Here is a 12121-nt window from a genome sequence, read left to right as displayed (position 1 = left end):
TCTGAACAAAGTCTATGATTAATGTGTCTGGAAAAGATAATGTATTGTAATTATGTTTTTTACGCACCACTCTCTGTAAAAATATAAGTTTAGATTGTAGCACCCTATTTATACTAATTATAATACCACACTTTTGTTACATCGATTTTGATAGGTCAATTAAGACGCTTACATGATCCATATAAGCGGCTGCTGTAAACATTTGTATCAATCTTCATTTCAAAAAAGAAAAAAAAAAAAAACAAAAAAAAACAACAAAACATCGAAATTGTGTTTATAACTACTGGAAAACAACGGTTATAATAGAATGACCAAAATGACATGAAAATTACAGACTCGGTTTGAATGAGTCTATACATGAGGGATAATGAAAAAAGATCAACATCACAAAAATGGCAGAACAGAGACGGTAAATAGTATTCCCTTGATAAAATGTCAATAATATAAGGATTGACATATATTTATGTACTATATGTTTTATTACTTTCGCCAAACTTGAATCACTTTAGACGCGACTTTAGATTTAACATTTGCTGATGTATTTAAAATTTTCTGTAAGACATTTAAATATTCTCTCGTTGAAATGAAAAAAGTTTACAAACTATTAATGAACCATTGAGAGTGATGGCGTGGCCGAGTGATTAACACGCCGGACTAGTAATCTAAGGACTTCTATCAGGGCTAGCCGTTGTTTCCTTGAGCAAGAAACGTTTCATTGATTTTAGTACTGGTTGGTTCCAGGAACGGATTCGAAAGTGTTTCAATAAGATTGTAGCTTCCAACACAATCGCTTTAAAATAAATTTGTACAAACTAATACTCGCTACGTTCCAGTCTTATTATAAATAACATAAATTTTAAACAATAACTTAATGTCTTAAAAGTCGATTTGCATATAGAGTTTTCAAAACAAATTGTATAATACGGTTTCCAACAGAAATGCAATTCATATATAAATATATACAGTATGTTTTCTTTGCCTAAAATACATCTTTCTTATGTAAGTCACTAATATGTTTTGATTTTCTCCGGCTTCTTTTGATCAAACTGGCTGAATGCTCATACACAGAGCAACTCCTTTACAGGCATTTTAATTTCCGACGAACTGTTTAAATGAACTGCATGTAGCGATGCATTCGTTATTGGACAAAACGGTTTTGTTTAAGTACGATTTCTCCTTCATTGTGGAACAGGTTAATTGCCTCACATAGGTAAAGCTTTTAAAAGAATGTAAGCTTGATCCTCAAAGTTTTTTTAGATTTGTAATGTGTTCCTGGCATTAAAAGTTCTCGTTCTTGCACATGTTTTTAATGTTCAGAATAGCTATACTGATATAGCCATATTTTGTACGTTTGACTTTAACTACATACAAGATCAAATTATCTGAATCACTGTTTTAAAATAAATGAAGATATTTTAATTTTGAATTCAGTCATGAGGTTTTATAAGTCTATCTATAAATTCTTTATCTTTATTTTATTAGATAATATTTCTTAAGGCATTGGAAGGGTTTTATCTAATGTTGCTTGAACCATTTGCTCTTTGTAATATTTTCATCATTTGTAATATTAACATGTATTTGATGAAATAAAAATTAACTTAAAGACATTATAAATTGAGCATGTTTATGTAAGATTACGAACCTAAATGACTAGGAAAGCATTCATTATCTTTATATCTCGAATTTTCATATGATTATTCTCAGTATATTTTGCAAAATGAAATGTGTTTCTACTGTGACATCATCGTTTAAAAACAAATATGGCGTCTTGCATATTGTATTTTTCTCCTTCTAAGACAATTTGATCACTTTTCTCATTTTATAAGTATAATATTATTATTTTCTCCTTTACCAATGTGTAAAATCTTTTATTTCAATGACTTTTATCTGTAACTAATTCTAGCGTGTATACATTTTGAACTTCTTTTTCTCAAAATAAGTTTTATTCGATCAAAATCTACAACAAATAAGAAATCAGTTATCTAAATGTTATAATTAGACTATTAAAACTGACATTTCCACTTTTAATGAAATTAATGGCGACCTAGGGCGTCGGTTAATACAGAGAAATTCTAATCAATCTATAATTTTAGTCTAAGAAGATCGTAAGTTTGTTTTCATGTACTGAGAAAATCAGGAAGTAGGTAAGTAAAGAATGTTGACGTTGTGAATGTGTATGTATAAAAAGGCTCACTTTTACCCTACATACGTAAACAATATAAAAACGACGAAAATTGATGAAACAAAAGAAAACCTATGACTTCAATTGATCATTTATACTTTGATCTTTGAGAACCGTATAGTTTTTTTTACTTTTTTAGGTTTTGTGATTTAGTTTGTGTATATAGAAGAATAAAAACCTAAAACATCCCGTCCACATCTTCAACAACCTGGATAACTTTTATAAATGAAATGCACATAAAAAGATAAACGGTCAAAAGTAATACAATTATACGTTTGTTTACATAAGGTTCATGCAAAAACACGAATATTGCGTATATTGCACTCCCTTTCAAGTTTGTAGTTTACCTCTCGGATCACGGCAGCAAGTCATTTGAACATACTATAGCATAGCTCAGCTACCGTATCGTTTCTCTGCAGACTGTCAAGCAGATTTGCCAGGACTTAATTCCTCCGCTTTCTAAAGGAACTAATTGAATTCTGTATATACAAGTGGAGGGTGAAAATAACCGTGAGCAATCTCAGTTTTCCAGACATTTTTTCGAAAGTGACCTGTACCGCCCGCGAATCGAGCCCAGGTTGCCAACGCTCTACCAATTCTTTTGTCAGCATAGGTAAATTGTTTAAATAGGCAAATTATAGTACAATACTCTTTTAGCTTTTTGTCGACAATGAATGTTCGTGAGACTGAATAGGATTTTCAGACTAAGTAAAATCTTAACAGTTAATAATAAAATCAAATTCTAATCATCAATGACAATTTTTCAGAAAAGACCTATAAAAAGATATAAAATGATAATTCCGTTGCAGATGCGTTTTTGTACAAGTTTGGAATGTTTTCTTTATAGCAATTTAAGACTCAAATTCCTAGCCCAAGCAGAACATCCTGCAGAGATTTCTGCGAATCCTTGACGTTTAGGTTTTGACAGGCGATTTGTTCTTGCATAAATTTGCGAAAAATGCACAGTATAATCGAGCAAACTGCTAAAACACCATTTGTTGGATTCCATGGCGGATTTGTTTTTGTACAATTCGGATGATCTTCTTAACAACAATACAAGGCTAAAAGCCCTAGCCAGAGCAAAACATCCAAGAGAAATTTCCCCTTGGTATGGTCGTTTTATTTTACATTGACTAATCCGTGTATTTTCATTTGTCAAATATGGTTATATATCTGGTTATTTATATTCGCACCTTACCTAAAAAGGTTTTGCTCTTATGGAGAAACCTACAAGGGAAAATAAGAATTTAAGTCGCAGTATAATCGCATTGCAAACAGAAAGCAGCAGATACGAATGTATTGGATAACTTTATTTCTCCTGTAACAAGAATCATCCGCAAAGAACATCATTCTGTCGTTTTACTCTTAAGAAGGATTTCAAACGCACGTCACTTAGCTAAACATATTTAGCGTGGTTTTAAATCTAATTTTTCAAATAAGTTGATAATGTGATAAATGACTTATAATACTAAATTTTGTAAATTTATTTGGTTTTAATGCATTTTAAAATTTATTTGCAATGACAACATTAAATTGAATTAAAAACAATGTTGATGAAGCTTTGAAATAGCGAAGTTATAATATGGATTACACAGATCCTTATTTCGGTGAAATAGACGAAGGATTAGAAGTTAATACAACACAGGCAGATTTTACAAAACAACATGATGATGAGCCAAGGGGTTTGGAAATTCCGCTTTACATCTATATTATTTCTTCATTGTTGAATGCAACTATATTTATCATCGGCACTTTCGGAAATATTCTAGTGATTGTAGTAGTTCTTAAAGTGAGAAATATGCGCACACCAACAAATGTGTTCTTGTTAAATCTAAGCGCAGCTGATGTTCTAGTGTTACTTGTTTGTCAGCCAGCTGGGCTGCTTGAGTTTTTCGGGAAGGAAAGGTGGTTTCTTGGAAAAATCATGTGTAAGTCCTTAGTGAACAAATACATATTCTATATGAACGTTTGAACATAATGAAAATGTTGGAAAATTCGAATACGAATTAAAGATTACTTAAAAAACAGTCTCGATTAATTTTTTTCTAAACACTACAGTAACTCATTTTTAGCCAAGCTTTATTTTTTCTTGTACTTAATTCATAATTTTTTTTATTTTTTTGTTTGTCTAGACAGTTATGTAGTTGATCTGTTTTTTTTTTTTTTTAATTTCATTATTTCACTTAAGTGTTTAATTTATTGAGAGTAAAATCATGTGTAATCCAATATGTTCTATGTTACTTTATAAATGAGTTCCTAAATAAATAATAAAAAGATCTATTGATTTTAACTGACCATTATTTTCATCTAGATAGATTCTTTATTACCTCCATCATAGGAGAGCAGCATGCATAATACATAACATTTACAGAAGAACATCAAGTACAATACACATAAACAAAATAGACAATGTTATGAAATGAATAAACACAAAGACATGATAAAAATCACAATACAACATTATACAAGGTTTTGTATGATAAGTAAACTAGAAAACAAAAAAAACTTGTAGTGTTTTACACAAAAAGGGGAGAGACATATCATGAAGAAATCACATGTAAGACTCTTGAACATATTTTCACGTTATCATTTTATGAAATGTTTTTATAAGAAATAGAAGTCGTTATTAAACAAAAACTTCGTATAATTTTTCCCAGTTATTTATTCTTTATTTCATTTCCTGTAAGTCTGGACAAATGACAAAAATTAATGAATCACTGAATTTGTTATGAACATTCTCCTGATATTTATATAATTAAATGACCACCCGTTGCTAAATATATAGTAAAGTGAATTGCCAACTCATTGAATCTAATTAATAATTTTGTGAATGCATCTCATCGTATCAGTTTCTGTGACTATAAATCAGATCTAAAATCAGAAAAAAGTTTTAGTCCCCGCCGTAATAAAATATAAATAAAAAATATTAAAAAAAGAATAAAAAGGTGTCTGTTTTATGATTATTAATATCAAAGGTAAATTCGATTTGATGTGGTCTGTTGATGAGTGAATTTGAGTTTATTTGTTGCTTTTTTCTTTACTGTTTTTGCTTATTTAATTATTCATTACTTTAAAATAATAATTTGATGATAAAAATTGCTTATGATGTTTCCAGTGACACTTAGAGATGTCGCACTTTTCATTGCTTTGTACGAATAGTCTCGGCAGACCTAAAAGGCGAATTTCGATCGAATTATTTGTTGTTGTTGTCGTCTTGGCTCTCAATGAATCTCTCATTTCAAGATTTTAAATCGTTTCAAAAGTAATAAGTCATCGCCTTATCAGTCGAGACACTAAATGTACGAATAACACATAAGTCTTCGTCGTACCCATTTCAAACGTTATGAAAAGCTTTGTCTCATTATAATATTACAACAATTTCTGTTCATACATTTTGTAAATATTTTTAAAGAAAAAAATAAGGTAGTTTTACTTTAATGCTTTCCCGCCAAAAAAAGGTAACTTCGGTCAATATCGTAGCAAATCGTTTATTTCCGGAACGTTTTTATTTCAAAATATTTGGCCTTAGATTATTTACTACTATTAGATACTGTACTATTTTAATCACTAATCCTTTATCGCTATGTACTGATTTCCGGATATAAACGATTAAATCATTGAAAACCGAAGGTTTTGAAAAATAACGTTCCGGAAATGACCGATTTATTACGATATTGGCCGATAAAGCATTGCAGTAACACTACTTTAAATATTAGTTCAAGGTAAAAGATAAAATCGTATTTACCTAGACATTTCAGAAAATCTCCCTGATACAAATATTTAATTTAATATATACTATAAACACATATTTTAGTTTGAAACACATATTTGGGGTTTAGTATCAATAATTATCAGGTTATCCTGAAGCAAGGCTTGTTATTCCTAATGGCAAATAGAAGATAAATGACGAAATTGAATGAGAAAAAATAAACAGTCAAAAGTAGATAGATTTTAAGATATTTTAATCAATGAATATTGAAAAAATAATCATTAAAGAAGACTAAAAGTACATAAATTAGAGAGACGCCTGATAACAACTATCTTAATTATCAGGAATTGTTGTGTAAACTTATTTCACGGACTTTGTGATTGACTGTAATAAGTTATTTCTTTCAGGCAAACTTGTTCCGTTGATGGAGAATGGTGTATTGCACGTTTCTATTCTTACGATGCTTGCCGTGACATTTGAGCGTTATAATGCGTTATGTCACCCATTCAAACATCGGATGGCATCAACAATATCGGCTACCGTGAAGACAATCATAGGAATTTGGATAATCGGAACAATTTTAACACTACCGTTCTTGATAATGACAGAACATGAGGACGCCTTGTTTTATGATGGTTCCCCTATCAAAGTTTGCCGGACAAAAGTTAACGGAATGTGGCGCTATTGTTACACAATTTTCTTATTCATTGCGTTTTTCGTTTTACCATTCTTCATTTTGATTGGCTTTTATGCTCGTATCATTAAACAACTCATGTCAGATAAGTTGAAATCTCTTGCTCAGAATGACCGGACGGCGGTAAATGCATTACGATCCAGACGACAAGTTGTTCAAATGCTTATATTTATTATTGTTTTATTTTTCGTATCACTTTTTCCTATAAGAGTGTTTTCTCTCTGGCTTATTTTCACGCCTACAGAGGACGCCATAAAGATAGGTCTAGAAGCTTATCTAAACCTTATATCTTGGGCAAGAATTCTGATGTATATCAACAGTGCTGGAAACCCAATCATCTATAGTTTGACGTCCACAAAGTTTAAAACTGCTTTCAAGAGGGTACTAGGGCGCAACATACGGTATCCACAGTGTGGCGTCGCGTCAACTAAATATTGCTTCAAGCAGAATCCGGACGGAACCGGCAATTTAGTTTCTACTCCTTTATCACGTTTAAGTGGTACTCGCCTATCTTCAGTTAGATCGAAAGTTTCTGGAAAAACTTCCACGTCCAGCTTACGGGACCCACAAGGCAATCCTAATTTTGATTAGGTAATAATTCATTTCTAAAATGACAAAGTACGTAAAAAAAATTTTAGCTACAGTTTAGTTTGGCTATTGATATGATTGTTAAGATATTGTCAATTAAGCTGACATTTATACCTTTTTTAGAATAAGATACTATATAAGATCCAGATATTATAATGATAGGAGAATGCTTAATATTGTTCTTCTAATATAAGTGCGTTAAGAAATCTATGGAAAAACTGTCTTGTTTGAAAATCATTACAGATTTGTGTTATATTTGGTAATATAATTACGCTTTGTTTTATGTAATATGTAATATTTAAGTGTTTCAATAAATAGATTTTTTTTCAAAATTGCGACACCACCCTCGACAACATATACATTAATGTTACCACCAAATTATATTGTACAAAATCTCTGTTAATGAAGTTTCACACACGCAAACAATGACTTATGTGATTTATTAATTTTTTTACCAGCATTTATAGCCCAGCCTACCTGTTTTATAAGTAGATTGAGATTGGCGGATAACAAATATACGGTGCCAAATAGTATAAATGTTGAAGTAATTATACATAAATTAAAACTGTCAGTTTTATTGATAAATCATGCCCAATTAATATTTTTTAGAATACTGTTTTCTTTTCCATTGCAACATTTACCAAAGGAATGTCTATTTTTTCAATTTCTTTCAGACAGAGGGCGAGTACCAGTCCGAATCAGAGAGATTTGTATAACTTGTGCATGTACCGAAATATACAGGAACAGACTAATCAGTAGTGATAATATCCTTTACAAATGATGCAAATGATGAGTGCAAAAAATTGAGATAAAAGGAAAGAAATCAACCTGAAGTGAAAGTTATAGGTACAATGTTTCCACATCAAGTTTAGAGGTAGAACTTGAAACAAGGGAAACAAGGGAAAAATAAAGAAAAATAAAAACAACAGCACTGCTCAAAAATGTGTAAACTGTCTGAAAACAGAACTGCAGAATATTTAAAGTTACATTAAATAAATATGTAAAAATATTTTGCCGTCGGCCTAAATAACAAGCATTATACAGTTTCATAAACCTTTTTAACAGTTATGTTGTAAATCTCATCAAATATTGTTCATAAATTAGGATTTTAAACGGAAAACCCCACGGTAACACTAAAGTTCGTATACGAATTTTAACATGCAAATGAAGACAATAATCAGCTCGTGTATGCGCTACGTCACATTGTTATAGTTGCTATCCGGAACACAGTAAATATCAGATTTTCTTGTGCAAACACACTTTTACCGTTTTAGTTTCACGGTGCACTTGGCCTTTGGTTCAGAAAAAAGTAATCATATCATAAAAAGGATTAAATTTGTATGAAAACATCCGTTACAATGCGGAAATATACCGTTAGATTAGAACTGCTGCACATAGTCATGTTTGTTGACTTAATATTGATGTACGGATGAACCGAGGGCGGAGTTTCTTATGCAAACAGAAATAATTATTATTGTACTTCCGATTTCGCCACAATGAGGTTGCCCATTTTTTATGCTTATAAACCTTATTCTGGTTGTCTTGACACCAAAATAAAATCTGGAGTCGATATGTAACCCAATTTATTAATTAAATGTCTCCATTTCTGTTTTTATGAAATTTATTTAATGTAGCTTTAATATATATTAATGACATTTCGTTTTAGCTTAAATATGAACTAAACTTATAATTTCTTTGACATGCTAGGCAATTAAACTGCATGGAAACATTACCGGCTTCCATTAAATGCAAATGCAATGTGTAAATTGGCGTATTTTTATCCACCAGTAATTTCCACGATATTAATTTTATCTTGAAACAAGTAATTGTTATCAGTTTCTCTCCAAAAGAATCTGATATTTTTGGTGCAGAATAAAATGTGCTCAATTCCATAGACTAAGTCTCTAAGAATATCTACAGACATTGTATAAGTAAATCACCAGCTTTGTAAGCAGAATAAAAATATCTTTTTAAATCGAAAAAAGAAAGAAAACAAAACAAAAGTAACCTATGACTATGATCATATTTATAACATTCCAGTACTTTTATAAATAAATTAAAAGACAAATTGTATTTTGTAATGAATTATTGTCTTGTTTTTGATCTGGATTAATGGAAAAAATATAGGATTGGTGCAAAAATACACATACGATACTGTCATAATTATAATAGTACGGACGCGTGTCTTGTTCCCTTTTTTCCAAATATTCATGTGGATTTATTAATTATAAGACAAAACAATTGCTTGAAATACATGTTTTTGAAAACAATTTGCGACACAAACAAATAAATTTTTTATTTTTAACCGCATTTGTCTTTTAAGAGTCAGCAATTAGGCCAATTTAGAACGTTAAAATATTGGTTTGAGGGTTTATAATTGGTTGTTAAGATAATTTATGACTATATGGAAATTAATGTGTTGTGAAACTGGAGATGATGCAAGATGAAATTTGTCCTAGCTTTGCAATAAGAAAACACAAGAGGCCAAATTGTGCCGGCATTGCTAACTTGAGTAAATGAAAAGGTAGGTTATAAGCAACAATTGACTCTGTGTTATTAAAGAGATCACCAGGGCCTGCTTGCTTTGTAACTATAGTGTAATGTATATCAAAGGGAAGTATTGGTCATTCTACATAAAAAGATGCAACATTCTTTTTTAAGATATGTTTCTACTAAAATTTTGTTCCTGTAATAATAGTGACTGCATGTTGGGGTCAATTTTGATCAACATGGAAAAGTCTATATACTTTTTATAGAGGGCAATTACGAATGCATCATTTTGAATTTCGGGAGTCTAGGTTTTGTAACCTGTTTGAACAAGACTAAATATTTTGACCTATAAATCTAAGTTGAGTTAATTTGTTCTTTTTTTTGCATCAGACAAACGTAGTTTAAATTTAAAGGCATTTCCTTAAAATGTCCTTGATACAATTCAGTAGAAATTATTGTTTCCATTTTCAAAACTTCCATCTATTTCCATTCTTTCTTCCAATTAATTCTTTCTGCCGCTTTTGTCATTTTTGGTAAGACTTTTTTGCTGTTAATCTCTCCTTAAAAAATCCGTTAATTCGGTTGACATTTTTGAAATGGTCTTTCATTAGTTCTATCATTTACTTTTGTAATTATATATTAACTGCATTTTACATGTACTGACTATGACTAAATAAAAACGTAATTTGTATAGTGTATATTAATGGCAAATATCTCACTTAGTTCACTCGCTTTTACTTACTGATCGTCCTACTAAAAATTCTTTTGCAGTATGAATGAAATTAGTTAACAGCATTCTTACCTTTTTCGCCATAAACATATATACCGTCTTTATGAATAAAATCTTATTTTTTAATGATTGATAATAGGCTTCTTAATATAAGACACAGATGTTATTTATGTCTGTTGAATGTTTATTTGTATTCACTTTATTTAAATGTGTGTTGTTTGGCAACAGGTTTTCTCCCATTACGAACACGTTTTAAATGAAGTGATGTAAACATAACTCGTAATGACACATAGACAATAAATATTTACATATTGGCTTATAAAAGTGTTCATTATTTCATATTTGGAACTATTTTGAGATTGATTTGACTCTCATTCTTTCTTATGATATAAATTTTATATTTACTGAAAAATAAAAGACTTCTTCAACCCATTTCACATCAAAACCCGTTCAATGTTCATTTATGTCAAATGATGTAAATAACTCAACACGTATTCCTGTAAAGTGGGTGGACTCTGCTCAAACGCTTTTAGAGGTACACGCGACGCAATTTGAGACTGCAGTAAGTATGCATGGACGCAGGTATGCATTGACGGACAAGGACAATTCTTAATTGCCCCAAAAGAGTGCGGACATAAAAAAGTGTATTACCTAAATTTTTGAACATCAATTATGCATCAATGACGCCCTTCGCGGTTCTGATTTATGTTTTGATGAAAAAATTCATGGAAATATGAAACCGTCTCAAGATGTCACAGGGGATTAGGAAGATATGAAAGACTAGCTTGGAAAGTTTAAAAAAACTGCTTTGAATTAATGTATTACGTTACTCTGGCAAGTATGCACGAAATATTATTATGTACGAAATAGTTGCATACAATTCTAATTTATAACCAAACTTGAGACAAAATGAACAATACGTACAATAACTTCAAATCGTATTTCATGAATGACGTTTTGTTATGTTTCTTTGGCTGAGTAGACTTTTCGTTATGCAGTATTATTTCAATAACAAAATGAAGGACATATGCCTCATTTTGGGTCATTGCTCTCGCGGTATAACAGTCTTGATTATGAGAAAGCTTTGTTATTCAAGACTTTTCTTTATTACTACATGTATAAAGGGCAACGTTAATAACATTCACTTTGTTAGTAACTGGAAGAGTCAAACGGTTTCACTTAAAAGTACACACCGTTGTTGCATTCTTCAGATATGCGTGACTCAGGGAACCTTGCACGTTTGTTTTTATGTATAACTAAGAGCACCATGACTAAAATAGCTTGCAATGCTGATGTGGTTAATTTCATTAGTAAAACATAACTATCAAATGACATTGCATTTTAACGTCAAAAGCATTTACAAAATCGGTTTTCGTATTTTACTAAAAACAACTATAATGTGAATAAACGCGGAATAACCGAATCAAACGTATACTTTTATGCAAGAATAGCACTATTGCAAATTTTGTCGTGTATTAACATGTACAGAAGTTCTCGGGCTCGTACAAAATTCCTCGCACAACAGGCTCGTTCTTCCAATGCGCCATCTTACTGGAGATGCTTATGTACAAAGCTATCTCAAACCTTTGATAAAATACGGCTTTACTTACAAAAAGTTTATTTCATAATTAAATTGCATTTAAGCAATCAAATGTGGATTTTATATGACAGTAAATAACATATTGTATTTCAATTTAAGCATGCTCTTACACAATATATTTTACATTA

At 30.7% G+C, this 12121-nt stretch overlaps 1 protein-coding gene across 1 annotated transcript; it reads left to right on the top strand.

Annotated features, from left to right (window-relative positions):
- Window positions 1–3764: 3764 nt before the first annotated feature.
- Window positions 3765–7176, top strand: LOC132721745 (QRFP-like peptide receptor). The gene is made up of 2 exons (XM_060706112.1): window positions 3765–4110; window positions 6299–7176. The coding sequence occupies exons 1-2, from the start codon at window positions 3765–3767 to the stop codon at window positions 7174–7176; spliced, it is 1224 nt and encodes a 407-aa protein (XP_060562095.1).
- Window positions 7177–12121: the final 4945 nt, after the last annotated feature.

This window comes from Ruditapes philippinarum, unplaced genomic scaffold, assembly GCF_026571515.1.
Source record: "Ruditapes philippinarum isolate M1 unplaced genomic scaffold, ASM2657151v2 ctg2164_1_1_1_1, whole genome shotgun sequence".
Classification (NCBI taxonomy): Eukaryota; Metazoa; Mollusca; class Bivalvia; order Venerida; family Veneridae; genus Ruditapes; species Ruditapes philippinarum.
The sequence above is the reverse complement of the archived record's forward strand: the minus strand, read 5'-3'. Positions and strand labels throughout refer to the sequence as shown.

Coding starts and splice junctions, on each gene's coding strand:
- LOC132721745 (XM_060706112.1), top strand. CDS start 3,765: ATGGATTACACAGATCCTTATTTCGGTGAAATAGACGAAGGATTAGAA. Junction 4,111..6,298: donor GTTTCTTGGAAAAATCATGT/GTAAGTCCTTAG, acceptor TATTTCTTTCAG/GCAAACTTGTTCCGTTGATG.